The sequence below is a fragment of the Alexandromys fortis genome, unplaced genomic scaffold (assembly GCF_014885135.2).
Source record: "Alexandromys fortis isolate MF-2015 unplaced genomic scaffold, M_Fortis_MF-2015_v1.1 scaffold_120, whole genome shotgun sequence".
In the NCBI taxonomy this organism is placed as follows: domain Eukaryota; kingdom Metazoa; phylum Chordata; class Mammalia; order Rodentia; family Cricetidae; genus Alexandromys; species Alexandromys fortis.
The window spans coordinates 4954110-4969601 of record NW_026067999.1 but is presented as its reverse complement, the minus strand read 5'-3'; the positions used below and the strand labels follow the sequence as shown (position 1 = coordinate 4969601).

Genomic DNA, 15492 nt, shown 5'->3' with positions numbered 1-15492 from the left:
CTGGAAACTGATCAGCAGCAAGCATAAAGATCCTGGCACCTTCTATTTTTGCAGAAATACTACACTCCTTACACAATCCTTGGAACGTTTCTAAATTGACTCCAGCTGCGGAGACAGTGATGTTCTGATTAATGCGATCAATGTAGACAGCAATGTGTATAATGCATTAAAGGAATTCTGGGAAAGTCAGCATTTAGCTCAAACTCTCTGCGCTTCCAGCCTGCTCTCCACTAAGACTTGATCACCCATGTTGACGTTCCCCTGCCTCAAGGCTGGATTCTCTGGGTCCTCTGGGTCTTATATCTGATAACCATTGTTTAGGAAGAGAGAGAAATGGAAAGGTAAAGAGAGGGAAAAGGAGAGGGATGAAGGGACAGAGGATGAGGGGGGTCGCATGCCCATCCAGGCTGGGTAAAATGCTTCCTGTACAAGCATGAGGGCCTGAGCTCAGATCCCATGTTGGCCTGAGTTCAGATTCCTGACAACCACATACAAAAAGTATAGCAGAATGGCACACACCTATAACCCCAGTGCAGGGTAGGGAAGAGAGATAGATCCTAGCTAGGCAGTTTAGCCAAAACGGGGAAGACTAGGTTCAGTGAGAGACCCACTCTCAAAAAAAATAAGGAAGAAGAGCAAGTGAGGAAGACATCTCAATGCCAAACTTTGACTTCAACAGGTACCTGCACAGATAAGCCCGGGGGGGGGGGGGGGGGGGTGATTTCATTACCTGCAATACACTAGGTATTCAGTGTTCAAGTAGGAGAATTAATTGAATTAGTGATGGATAAGTTAGAGTGAGCAAGGAGGAGAGGATGCTGGGAAAATAATTCAGGTTATTTGCTAATATTACCTTGGAATGCCATTCGACACCAGGGAGAAGTAAAACAAGCTGTTTTTCTGAGCACTCTGAATTTCGTGTTTCCAAGCCATATACTGTGCTATCATCATGCATGTCATGCCTGCTTTTCCTGGATTCCTTCCTTCCCCCAAACCATATTGTTTCCACTTAAATATAAATAGTTGAACAATTTTCTTTCTTTCTGTAATTTTAAATAGATGCACATGTACATTTTCGAAACTTGCAACACAAAACACAGAACTGGATTCTTGGTGCAATAAATCAATTTCCTATGACAATTTATAAATCAGCAAGTTAATTATTAGCAATTCTACCTATGAACACTTTTCACTCTTTAAGTGATTTTTTTTTCCATTTTCATGGCTAGATGTAGAATCTGATGATTAAACCAGTAAAATGGAAGTTGTGGCTGGCCCTTTGAAGTGTATCTCCAAACTTGGTGAATGCATAGACCTCGCCCTAATTACAAGGCATGTTGCTAGTTTATTGGCTCATGTCCCTCTGGTATATTTTATGTCCTCGGGTGCTTTCTCCTAGAGTACTCGTTCAGGGTATCAGGACATGTGCAGAGGACATATTGTTATTACTCATGGAACAGCCACTGGCCAAATTATTATGCTTTGATTTGTGTTACTGTCTGAGTATCAGGATCTATTATGCAATTATCAATCACGAGTTAATTCTTAAGAAACTGTCATTTGCATTTTGCATTTGTATGTATGTGGTGTGTGTGTGTATGCATGGTTGCAATGTGGGGGCACATGGCTGAGCATGAGTTTGGGTGCAATTATTGAGGCAGGGTTTCTTGATGAATCCAGGACTTGCCAAGTCTGAATAGTCTGGCTAGCAAGCTTGCCCTGGGAATACCCTCTCTAGATCTCAAGGGCTAGGTTTCCAAGCAGCCATCATACCTGCCTGTCTTTCTTCTTAAGCTCTCGGGATCCAAATCTCTGAACCTCAAACATTTTATCTACTGAGCCATGTCCGCAGTCCCTCATCTGCATTTTTAAATAAGTGAAAGTAAGACTGGACTTTTTAAAAGATTTTATTTTATTTTTTGTATGAATCTTATGTCTGAATGTATGTATGTATGTATGCCACCTAAGTACCTGGTCCCTCCAGTGGTCAGAAGAAGGCATCAGATCATCTAGGGCTGGAATTAGAGTTAGTATAATCCACCATATGGATGCTGGGAACTGAATCTGGGTCCTCTGCAAGAGCAGCAAGTGCTCTTAAACACTGAGCCATCTCTCCAGCTCTAATGTTTTTTACTGGTTTTGAAACAGTGTCTCCCTGCCTAGTCAAGGCTATTCTGGAACTCACTATATAGCCCAGGTTCGTTTCAAACTCATGCTTGTCCTGCTAAGGCTTCCAGAGCCTGGGTCATTGTGCCTGGGTCTAAGGTTCTGATCTTCCTACAGAGCTAAACTGCTAAGCAGCACTTGTGATGGAAGATATATCTTTTGTAGTAGGGAAGGAATCCTGATTTTTTTTTCACAAGATTTTGATGGCCCCAGTGTTAGCCATTAGCACTTTGGAGCATTCTTTGAGTGGCACTTAATCATCAAAATGATAATAGGGGACAAATTAATATACCTCAGATTTCTTGGGTTCCCCATTGTGCCTGGTCAGGCATGTGAAAGCAATAAAGCTTTAGAAAGCATTTTTTTCTGAGGAGCTCCGTAAATGTGCAAACACCATATAAATGGCATCTTCTGGTAATTCTTCTACTCATTAACCCCACATGGTATTTCTGCATGGTATTATTTCCAATCTAGACTAATTGACTTTGACTTGTACATAGAAGATAGGCTTGACCACCCATACTGGAGATGCTGTACTGGTTTCTAATTAGGTGTTTAACATAGAACATATTTAAACAAATTTCTATCTTCTTTTGTTTTATTTCATATATAACCATTGCAAAAATGACTGGAGCTCATTGAAATACCCACACTTCTACTGCAAAATCATTACTGTTTTTCACTTTTTAAAACCTTTCTAGAACTCTCTGGTGCTTTCACAATCAACAAAATGTTTCCTGTGAACATTTTCTTTCTGGTTCCTGCTTATCTCTTTACCCCTTCTCCATCACCATGCCTCCTAGCTTTCCCTTCATCCTCCCTGATGCTAAAGACATGCTTTTGTCTAGGCTCAAATTTGTCAGCCACCAGTCCACATGATCTTAGTAGCTGCATCCTTCGCATCAGCCATTCTCTCTTCCTGAAACATTTTCCTTCCCCCAGTCTCCTTCCCACTTCGCCAGGCTAAGTTCTGCCAGTCAACAGACTTCATATTGTTTCCTTCATTTCCGCTAGAAAACCCATCACTCACCCATACTTACCAAATACTTCCTATATATTCCCCTAGCTCCTGAGAACTCTACCCTTTGGTACAGTTCATATACTAGAATACAATTATTGTACCTAGATATTGTAACCACTAGGCTCTAAGTTCTTTGGTCTTTTATAACCTTTGATAGTCTCAGTGTTTAGTACAATTCCTGTTGCATAAGTCCCTAAGTAGCTATTGTTCTCCATATTATGTTTTGAGACCAGGTCTCTCACTGAACTTGGGAGTTCACCAAATCAGCCAGACTACCTGAGTCAGATAGCTTCAGAGATCCACCTATCTCTGCCTGCCAGTTCTGGGGTTACTGGTATGCACCACAACTCCTGACATTTTTAATAAAGGTGCTGGGATCCTAACTCAGGTCCTCAGGGTTGCACGGCATGTACTTTACCAACTGCACCATCTTCTCAGACTCTCCTTTTTTGTTTGGTTTGGTTAGTTGGTTTGGGGGTTTGGTATTAGAAAATGTCTCATTTATCCCAGTGTCTTCGTTAGGGCTGCATTTGGTGTGATGAAATACCATGACCATAAAGTTGAGAAGGAAAGGGTTTATTTGGCTTACACCTTCAGATCACTTTTCATCATTGAAAAAAGTCAGGATCAGAACTTAAACAGGGCAGGATCCTGGAAGCAGGAGCTGATGAAGAGGCCATGGTGGAATGATTCTTACTGGCTTGCTTCCTCCTGGCTTGCTCAGCCTGCTTTCTTAGAGAACCCAGGGTAGCTCGAGGTGACACTACCCACCACGGGTTGGGTCTTTCTCCATCAATCACTAATAAGAGAATGTTTTACAGTTATGGAGGCCTTTTCTTGATTTAGATTCCCTCCTCTCAGAAGACTCTAGCTTGTACCAAGTTGACATCATAATACTAGCTAGAACACTCAGATTGACCTTGAATTCACTAAATTTCTGATCCTCCTGCCTCAACCTCCTGTTGTGAGGTAAAAAAAATGTGTTATATTTGTTTTTTATTGTTTTAATTGAGCTATACATTTCTCTCCCCTCCCCTCCCATTGTTATATTTGTTTATGCTACATTTGTTTAACAATGTAAAGATGTGTTGCTTTGCCTGCTTAAGGCACCTGATTGGTCTAATAAAAAGCTGAATGGCCAATAACTAGGCAGCAGAGGGATAGATGGAGCTGACGGACAGGCAGAATAAGTAGGAGGAAGAATTTAGGTGATGAGAGGGGAGAGAAGAGAGAATGAAGAAGCAAAAGGGAGACACCTGGGCCCAGTCAGTCAGTCAGTCACCAGCCAGCCAAACATGGAAGAAGCAAGAAAATAAGACATACAGGATGAAAGAAAGGTAAAAAGCCCTGGGGTAGAACACAGATGAAAAGAAACAAGTTAAATTAAGTTATAAGAGCTAGTGGGACAGGCATGACTCTGGGTCCTCAGAGGAAATAGGCCTGAGCCAGGATATCAGTGGGTCCAGGCACTGGTCTGGGACATCAAAGAGAATAGGCAGGAACCTGGAACCTCTGTGGGTCCAAGCTTAACTCTGGGACCTCTGAGGGAATGAGCAGGTCCTCTGCGGGTCTGGGTGCACCCAAGCCTACGACCTCCAAGGCAGTAAACTGGAGCCAGAAACATTTCCAGGTCCAACTCCAACCCAGGGACTTCTGCAGGAGGGAATACAGGCCAAAACCAGTAACCTAGGCCACATTTTCCAGAAGCCAACCCAGTTCTGGGACACTGGCAGATCAGGATTGAGCATACAACCAGATCCTGAGTCAGCCATCTCCACCAGAACAGGTCCAACTCCAAGCCAGGGACTTATACAGGAGGGGATCCAAATGAGGATTTACAGAACAGGGCAAAGCTGGCAACCAAGGCCAAAGTAGGCCTGAGACAGCAAACTCCAAGGGAGCACAGCAAAGCACAGGAGCACAGAGCTATCTCCATGAACACCTACCTAGTAACCAACTTTAACTAGAACTGTGACACTAACTGTACCATGAAGAACAACCATCTGAGCTTTGGATTCACTGGTACCTAGAAGATTATTCAACAGAATTTCAGACAGCCACAACCACAACTATTAGAGGAAAAGATGAATGAAAAGGTAAGATCACATGCTACACCACAGAGAGCAACACAACACCAGTAAAACCTAAAGACCCTACAAAAGCAAGACCTGAACAACCAAATATAGATGAATCAGAAGAAAATGATCTAAAAAAATAACTTCAAAAGAATGTTTTAAATTGTTAAAGATGAAATGAGAAAATCCCTTTAAAAATTGAGGAAAAGACAAACAGAAAATTGAAAGATATCAGGAATTGACTTAAAGAAAACCAAGAAAAAGAAATCAAACAAAAACAAGAAACTATTCAGAACTTGAAAACTGAAATAGAAACAATAAAAAAAAGCCCATAAGCCGAAGGAATTAAAGAAACAGCAATCATGAAAAATCATAAGGAACCACAGACAAAGCATGAACAGCAGAATACAAGAGATGGAAGAGAGAATCTCAAGTGCTGAAGATACAATAGAGGAAATAGACTCATCAGTTAAAGAAAACATTAAATCTAACAAAAGCTTAACCCAAAATATTCAGGAAATATGGGACACAATGAAAAGGTCAAATAATAGGTATAGAAGAAGGAGAAGAAGTTCAACTCAAAGGCACAGAAAATTTATTTAACAAAATCAAAGAAGAAAACTTTCCCTACCTAAAGAAGGATATGCCTGTGAAGATACAAGAATCTTACAGAACACCAAATAGACTGGATCCAAAAAGAAGTCCTCTTGCCACATCATAATCAAAACACTAAATATACAGAGTAAAGAAAAAATATTCAGAGCTGCAAAAAAAAAAAAAAAAAGGCCAAGTAACATATAAAGGTAGACCTATCAGAATTACAATTGGGAGTGCAAGCTGGTGCAACCCTTTGGATGTCAGTATGGCCATTTCTCAGAATTAGTAATTAGTAAACAACCTTCCTCAAGATCCAGCAACAGCACTTTTGAGTATAAATCAGAAGGATGCTTAATCATACCACAAGGGCATGTGCTCAACTATGTTCATAGCAGCATCATTTGTCATAGCCAGAACCTGGAAACAACCTAAATGTCCCTCACCTGAAGAATGGATAAAGAAAATATGGTTCATTTATGCAATGGAGTATTACACCGTGAAAAAAATAATGAAATCTTGAAATTTGTGGGCAAATGGATGGATCTAGAAAACAGCATATTGAGTGAGGTAACCCAGACCCAGAAAGACAAACATCATATGTACTCACTCATAAGTGGCTTTTAGACATAAAGCAAAGGTAAACCAGCCTACAAATCACAATCCCAGAAAACCTAGACAACAAAGAGGACCCTAAGAGAGGCAAACATAGATCTAATATACATGGGAAGTAGGAAAAGACAAGATCTCCTGAGTAAATTGGGAGTATGGGGATCATAGGAGAGGGCAGAAGGGGAGGGGGAGGAAGAGGGAAGTGGAGTAAAATATATAGCTCAATAAAATCAATTTAAAAAGGAAAAAAGAAATAACTTCCTTTTGGGGTGAGGAAAATGTCTTAGAATTAGTTACTAGGTGGTATGTGCACAATATAATGAGAATACCAAACTCACTGACTGGAAACATGTACATTAACATGTCTATTTTGTATTTTATGAGTCATATCTCAATTTTTTAAATGCTAAAATCAAAACTTTTTCATAACATCATGTATGGAGTAACAGCTTTTTATGTTCAGTAACCGTTTGTGTTCGGTGTTCTACAGTGTCTTCCTTGCCCATTATTAGTTAAGTTGTGGGTCAAGAGCAAGGTACCTACCCCTCGTAGAATCGTTAAGAAGATATGGACTTGGTTATGACATATAGTTACAATATTTCTCAGTCAAAGGTCTTTCTCAGGTCTGGGGATGCAGCGATGGAGCACTAGCCTAGTGTTCACTCCACTTAACTAGACATGTGTGCAGTACTGAGCACTGGCAACAGCCCTTTCTCAAAGCATTTGCATGGTAGCTACCAGGCTGCTCTATACTCTAGTGCATCTGTTTGCCATAGGTTGTGAACTAAAAATCAAAGGCTGGCTCTTTCTTGTCCTCTGTTCCATCCATGTGGCCAAGTAAGAACTTGAAGCACAGAAAAAGCTCAACAAACGCTTCACTTTAAAGTAATGGTACTTAATAAAAGACACTTTTGCCTTGTGGGGGATTTTTTTTGGCAAAAGTCACTTTTGTTTTTAAGACAGCATCTTGCTCTATGACGCTAGCCAGTTTGGAACTTGCTGTGTATCTCTTTCTGGTCTATGATTCTCCTGTCTCTCATTACAGACTATTATGGGTGTAATAGGATTGCTAGTATTACAGGTGTACACCACCACACTCATTTAAGCTGGAGATGTTTTTTTGATTGTCACAACTTTGGGGATATGTGCTATTGACAACTATAGACAGCAACTGTGGATGCTACTAAATATCTTAGAATGCCCAAAATAGCCACCTCACACACACACAAAAATCATCCAGCCTTCAGTATCAGTCTTATAAAGGTGCAGAGAAACTTTCTCTAAGTAGCTGAATTATGCATTCCTATTAAAAATAAAAAGGTGGGGATCTGGAAAGATGATTCTGCATTTAAGAGGATTGGCTGCTCTTCCAGAGGACCTAGGTTCAATTCCCAGCACCCGCGTGGAAGCTCACAACTGTGTACAACTCCAGTTCCAGGACAGTCAGCCACCTCACACAGAAATACATGCAGGCAAAACACCAAAGCACATAAAAGAAAAACTTTTTAAATGGAAGAAAAGTTGTCTTGCAAAACTTTATTTTCTCTCGCATTTTGTGCTCTTGGTGAATGGGATGTTCCAAACTCTACCTTTTTATCTCTGATAAAGTTTGTAGGAAAAGCAAATCATGAGAGAAACAGGCAAGCTCGTTTAACTGCCTAGCTTGGACTAAGATACTCCAAACTAGCATGTATTCAATCCTGTACCTGGTAAAATGTGCATTGCTTATCTGTTAAAGAGCTCAAGAAATGGTTTGACACTTGTATTTCATACGCATGAGGAATATCAAATGTAGCCCTCCATAAATTGTATGACTTTTCTTCTAGCCTGGTATCAGTCCTGCCCAAGCCCAAGACATCAAGCAGGTAAACAGGCAAGGAATGTCTTACCTGGGAGTGTCACGTAGGGCCCTTCTTGGGAGGCAGGAACTCACTTTTCAGATCAGGGGTCAGCAAGCTATGACCCACAAACCAAGGTGACCCCCTTTTTATACAACATATGAGCCAAAACCAGTTTTAACATTTCCAAATGGCTGATGATGGGATAGAAGGATACTATGTCTAGGGATGTGGATATAATTCCCTCAACCCTCAGGAAGCCCAGAGTTGAATCCTCAGCAACACAGAAACCAAAACCAGAAATGGTGTTGCACACAGGTAACCTCAGTAGTAGGAAGGACAAAGCAGGAAGATCAAAAGTTCAAGGTCAGCCCAAAGAGCAATCCAAGGAGGGAAAGGTGAGGCAGCAGTGGGGAAGAGACAGAAATCTTTAATTAATTAATAAAGAAATAAATAAATTTAAAAAAAAGTCAAGGTCAACATTGGTTACGCAGCAAGTTCAGGGCCAGTCTTGACTACAGGAGACACTTGACTGACGTAGCCAGCTTCCTAAACCCAGAAATAAAGTATATTGGAACAATCAAACCCATCTGTTTGCTATTGCCTATGGCTGCTTTTGGACATAGACAGAAACCTACAGCCTGCAAAGCCTGAAATATTTTCCTCAAATCCCTTTGAGAAAATATTTGCTGGTTCTTGCTCAATAGTTAAGAGTTTAGCAAATTGTGTTTCCAAGAGGCCGTAATGAAGCACAGTTAAGTTTAAATCCGCAGCACCTGGCTCTGCTTGGGGACATGCCTCCACTGTATGCTGTTGGAGTTCCCTCCTCTGTAACCTGAGATGACTTAGCAGAATGGTCTCCCACAGTCCGTAGTGTATGGCGATTCCAGACCATTCAATGACTCCCAGGTGGCCCAAGAAGTAAAAGTGCAGCGCTGTTGTCTGAGCCAAAGCCACTTAGCCAGTGAGTCACTGACACAAATCAGAACTGCGAAGCCACTGTGCCCAATCAAAGCAGATTGAAGAAGTGGCATTCTACCAGTTTCAAAAATGTCCAATTTTGGTCACTTTCATGCACTCTACCTTTATAGATTCTGTAACCAATTTCTTTAACCGTAGGCAAAAAGGAAATGGCCAAAAACTAGAGGGAAGCTGGCAAGGGATGGAAGACAGACTGCCAACTCCCAAATTCAGATTCTTTGTCCCCTGCAGAATCTAGCACTTCCCTCAGGTCTGTGGAAATCACACAGATACCTTACGTCTTTCCTGCTGCTCCTGCAGCAAGGAAGAGTCTCTGTGGCTATCTCTGTTCAATCGATACTAACATGTGCTTCTTTATCCACAGTCCAAGGGATTATGGGTTACCAGCACTGGCACGCCAGCCTGGGGTCTGTCGCTATGGAACTAAGATGGCCTGCTGCTATGGCTGGAAAAGAAACAGCAAGGGAGTATGTGAAGGTAATTTTTGTGAAAATTCAGACCACCCTGTGATTGGGTCAGTTTTCAATCTGTGACACTAATAACAAAGGATTACCAAGGTCCCATCCTAGAATGGTTGACATTATCATGCTAGATGGGAGTTATTTTAGGACACTCCTGTCCATCATTATTTCTGCTACTCTCTGAGTAAGTGTAACGGGGGTTTGGTTTGGCTTTGGTTTGATTTAATCTGTAGAAACTGAGATGGTCAAAACCAGACCAATTAACTCCTTCTAATTATAGTTTTTCCAACTGAATTCTAGTGAAATACACATTTTAATTAATTAGTCTTAGTCTTAGTCTAATAGCCAAGTAATATGCCACTCCCATTTTAAAATTCCTTAAGAGCAGTTTCTAAAGACAAGAAATGCAGGCACAGTCATGATTGCAAATGTGTTATTTTTTCGTATTATTTTGTGCAGATTACAGACTAAGGCATGATTTTTCAGATTCTGTGTTAGAAGCTTATGTGAGAGACCTATAATAATTTCCAGAGGATTTCTGAGAGCTGAGATCAACACAGATTTCTGCCTTGTGTTGATTTTTATGTGGATTTCTGAAGTGGCCCATATTTGTGATAGAGAACCATCAAACCTGCGTTTCTCCAAGGCAGTTGGTTACATTATCTGGGATAGACTTCATTACCTTACGGTAGAATTCTGATCTCAAATGTCTGATCATGAGTATATTGTCTGTTAAATGGGGTAGTAACTTGTCTGAATGTTCCATAAGTGCATTAAAATGCTAGCTATTTTAGAAGTAACCACATTATCACCTCATAGGCCTGTCTCTGATCCAACCCCCTCTATTCTAACTGGTCCCAAATAGCTAGATTAATAGCTGCTGGGGTGATAGAAGTCATTATTTTTCAGGAGAGTGAGCACTGGTAAGCTTCCTGTGCCCCAGTTAATATTCCCATAAGTACCCATGTCTATGAAAACACCCTAATTAACTCAGTAGGTCAGTCTTAATCACTGTTCTATTTCTGCAAATGACACCATGGCCAAGACAATGCTTATAAAAGAAAGCATTGAACTGGGGATGGCTTACAGTTTCAGAGGTTTAGTTCCTTATCATGGTGGAACATGAGGGCATGCAAGCAGTCATGGTGTTAAAGGAGCTAAGAGTTCTACATCTGGATTCAAAAGCAGCAAGAAGAGAGACACTGGGCCGGGCTTGGACTTTAGAAACGTCACAGTTCACCCCTAGTGACACACCTGCTCCGACAAGGCCACACCTATCCCAGCAAGGCCACACCTCCTAGTCTTTCTCGAGTAGTGCCACTCCCTAAGGAGCAAACATTCAAATATGTGACCCTGTGGGGGCCACCCTTGTTCAAATCACCACAGGGTCTAAAAAGGCAAAAGACATGGCAGTAGAAGGAAGACCTCTTGGGGAGAAGAAGGGGTTCAGTGGGAGTGGGAAGAAGACAAGAGGAGGTGTAATGGGAGCTTGCTATGATCAAAATACATTGTACACATGTTTAAAATTGTCAAAGAAGGCATACAAGATTTTGAACTATATAGACTGACTCTAGAGGAGGACAGAACTTGATAATATCTGAAATCTATGAAACAACAGAAGACATGGGGACTGTTTCCACACATTCCCTGTTATTCAAAACTTTCAGCCATCAGGGCTTCTTCATAATGGAATAGCCAGAGTGCTGAGATGCGAAGGGAAGAATGAAAACCATCATTGTCCATCCAGTTAGAGGAAGTTAAAGCATTGGGCCCTGTGTCAATTAAAAGGGCAGACAGATGTAGCTCAGCTGCTAGAATGCTTGCTTAGCACGCTTCAGTCCTCAGCCTGATTTAATGTGTTATGATCAAAGATATCATACACTAGACTGATGTGGGTGAACTTGAAGAAGGTGGTGAAGTTAATTAAGGCTCTGGTTCCTCCCCTGGAATGTGGAGAGGGTAATATCCCCCAGAAGGTGCAGAGTCGAGTCACACAGGAAAAAAAAAAGTGCAATAGTTCGTGTCCTTCAAAGCACCAGGTGATAGGAGTATTAAACATAGATTTGTTCTTTACCCAGAAACGGCAGAAAACATTCTTCTTTGAAGGCAGTCATGTGGAAAGAGGTAAAAGTCACCTGAGACATGTGACTTGTAATTCTTTACACTCTCACGAACCTCAACACTTATTGCCATAAAACTCGGTCAGACCCAGCATACCCCTGGCGAGGAAAGGAGAGTGAAACCTGGCTTTGTGCGAGGGATGTTCTTCAACTGGATCAGAGTAGTCTGGCCACAGTATCCCAGCCAATCACAATCTTCTATATCACAAGCACGGAGGAATGTGAAGCAAAAGGCTAAGACCCGGTGGGGGAGTTGAAGAAAAATGTTCAGTATGCGGATATGGCAAGCTGAAGATGGTTTCCAGAGTTTCATGTAACCCAGGCTGGCCTCAAACTCTTTCCATAGTTGAAGATGATCTTGAACTCCTGATCCTTCTGCTTGAGTGCTAGGATTACAACCACACACCACCATACCCAGTTTGTAGAGTGCAAGGGATCAAATTCAAGGCTTTCTGTGTTCTAGGCAAGCATTCTACTAACAGAGCTCCATCCCCTCCCCAGCACTTCCCTTCTTGTTGTTAAGGTCATAAGTTCCTAAAAGCATGAAATAACAGGGATAATTATTCCCCTCTTCCTAGGTTCCTTATCCCTAAGTCAGACTTCAGCCTATACAGCAAAACACACACACACACACACACACACACACACACACACATACACACACACACACCACCACCACCACCACCACCACCAACAACAACAACAACAACCTGCCCCAACTAGCAATACCAGACCCTGGCTGGGAGTTCCCAGTCCACACACCCCTTCTCTTCCTTTTACTGTTGACTCTTTGTTTCTCTCAATTACCTGCACCCATGCACACTGGAGCCCACCCACCCCAGCCTTTGGCCTCTGCCCCTGTCTAAATCTTCTGTCAGTGGTGGAGTCTGATCAAGTCTGCATCATGAACCTGAAAATATATGTCACTCTAGTGACCTGGAATGAAGTGCTGGCCAAGGACACATTCCAGATGAAAAACTGCAGATGGAGGAGTGGGGGAAGGAGAACTGAGTAGAAGAGTTTGACTTTGTGCAAAGTGTGCCTCAGCCTCTGGCTGTTTAGACACAAACTGCATTTCCCTTTGGTGGATTGGCTGTTCTGGTCACAGATCCAAAGCGACTGTAAATTGAAAACATCTTTCTGAAGCTCCGACCTTAAAGCTATTGCTCACCATTTCTCCTGTGTGCTCTCTGGCATTCATTCTGGGCTTTCCTGTCTGGATCACATCGAAAATGAGCTTCCAGGGAGCAATCACATGTCTTTGGGACTTAAAAAACAATTGAAGATTTATTTTTTCTAACACCTGAACCTAAAGCTACATCGCCAAATCCATGTTTATAACAAAGGAGACACTGAAAATTAAATTCCATCTCCTTAGTCTCTAGAAGTGGAAAATTTTTGCTGGGAGAGCTTTTTTCCCTCTCTTTATCTTCTTAGTTAGGACTTGTTCAAGACCAAAATGTTTCCCTGCTATAATTTCTATGTCTATTGCTTTATTCACTATTGAAAAAAATATGTGTTCTGGGCACATATCTCTAATCCCAGGACTAAAGAAGGAGAAGTAAAAGGATCGTGAGTTCAAGGCTACAAAGGGAGACCCTGTCTCAAAACCAAAACAAAACAAGGGCTAGGACTGTAGCTCAGTGGTAGACCATTTGACTAACATCCACAAGACTCCAGGTTCTACCCTTAGGACTGCAGTATAGTTGCATATTTTTATATATAGGATACATATATGTGGGGCATATATTTGCATGTGACGCATCTATTTTCCCATATGTAGCATAGTCACAAATGATATAAAATGCTTCAGGAGAAAAATGAATTTTAAGTGATTGCCCAAAGACACTGAGAACACAGCAATAGACAGAAGTTCTCACGCTCATTTTGCTCATCTCCTTCCCATGAGCCTGATTCAAACTTGCCAGCATCTTTGATCATTTTTTCCTTACTCCCAACTCAGCTACAACATTCTGGCTCTCTCGTTTTAGCCTACCATTTTGTTCACTGGAGAAAGACTTACCGAATGCCTACTTTATGCCGTGTATCGGAATACAAAAGTTCACAACAGGAAAACAAATCCTGCCTGGGTTAGGCTTCTATAACTGCCATCCTCACTATGCTCTGAGTGCCCATCAGAGAGAGCTATTCAGATTTAATGATAACAGACGACACTAAAACTGTCTTGGTCATCCCAAAGAAAACTAAGTAGTGCTGGGGCCCATAGCTCAGACAGTAAAGTGCTTGTCACAAAGACATGAGCAGCTAAGTTCAATCCGCAAAGCCTATGTTAATAAATCAATCAATCAATCCAGGTGGAGTTGTGCATGTTTGCAATCCTGGCACTGTAGAGGCAGACTCAACTGGATCCCTGAGACTCCCTGGACAGCCAGTCTAACTTAGTATGTGGTCCTGAAGGCCATTGAGAGGCTCAGTCTCAAGAAACAAGTTTTGGGTGGCAGCAAGATGACTCAATGGGTAAAGGTGCTTGCCACAAGGTCTGAAAACTGAGTCTGGTCCCCAGGACCCACATAGTAGAGGAAACGTACCAACTTCTGCGAGTTGTTCTCTGACCGCTCCCCTGCGTATATCATAGTACATGCATTCCTTGGCACCCAGATACAAATAAATGAATAGTTTTTGAAACAAATACCAACTAAAGACACAAAAGGTTGTCGTCTAGCTTTCACATTAAAGTACATATATGTATACTCACATCCACACATATGTGAACATAGACACATACACACACAAAGAAAGAAAAATAGAGAAATACTTAAGAAATGGGAAGAGACAATGACAAGAAATGGAGGGATCTTAGAACTTGCCCATGTTACTCTGATGTGTCTTTCTCTCAAATACTCTTCTTTCTTTATTATTATTTTGGGTTGACATTCAGAAATGGTTGGCTGTATGGTCTGGGGGTAGGGGCTTTATAGCACTGGAGACATGGCCATACTAAGTAAAGGAGTACAATATCTTTACATATGCTGCAGAGTGGGTGTGAGGGCTTGTTTTGTTCAAAAGGAAATCCCTGCCCAGTGTCAGAAAGGTCAAAGCAGAGTAGAGAGGAGACAGGTTCTCAGTCCATTCCCAAGGAGTTCTCTACCATGTAGGAGGCAACCTGCCTATGCGTATTATCACCGTGTCGACAATTTTCAGGATCTCTTTTCCTTTTACAGCTGTGTGTGAGCCCAGATGCAAATTTGGTGAGTGTGTGGGACTGAATAAATGTAGATGCTTTCCAGGGTACACCGGGAAGACCTGCAGTCAAGGTCAGTATGACACCAGGATCCTGGGACAAATTCCATTACAATGGGTTCAGGGAGGAAAGATGGTATAGAATTTTTAGAGGGTGGTAGTCAAATCTTGAACATAACAGGGTTTAAGGACGGGAGTTTTCAGCTAATCGCTCCTTAATTAAGTGTGAAACTTCCAATTTTTTTCAAAATATGCAATAAAAGGCTATAATCAGAGTCTGCCCTTTCATTTCCCTGTCACCCAGACCTAATTAATCACACAAAATTATATTAATTGCAACATTGCTTGGCCAATGGCTCAAGTATTCCTAGCTCACTCTTATGTCTTAAATTAACCCATTTCTATTAATCTGTATATCACCAT

At 41.5% G+C, this 15492-nt stretch overlaps 1 protein-coding gene and 1 long non-coding RNA gene across 9 annotated transcripts in view; one reads left to right on the top strand and one right to left on the bottom strand.

Annotated features, from left to right (window-relative positions):
- Positions 1-15492, bottom strand: part of LOC126512680 (uncharacterized) — a 531499-nt gene that overhangs the window by 474214 nt on the left and 41793 nt on the right. The window lies entirely within an intron of this gene.
- Egfl6 (EGF like domain multiple 6) overlaps positions 1-15492 on the top strand; it is a 54799-nt gene that overhangs the window by 8863 nt on the left and 30444 nt on the right. For 3 of the 4 annotated variants that reach the window (XM_050160552.1, XM_050160551.1, XM_050160550.1), the window contains exons 2-3: positions 9652-9764; positions 15051-15143. In XM_050160552.1, coding sequence (XP_050016509.1) covers positions 9652-9764; positions 15051-15143 — 206 coding nt within the window. The remainder of the gene's footprint in view (positions 1-9651; positions 9765-15050; positions 15144-15492) is intronic. The other variant, XM_050160553.1, reaches the window with a different exon arrangement.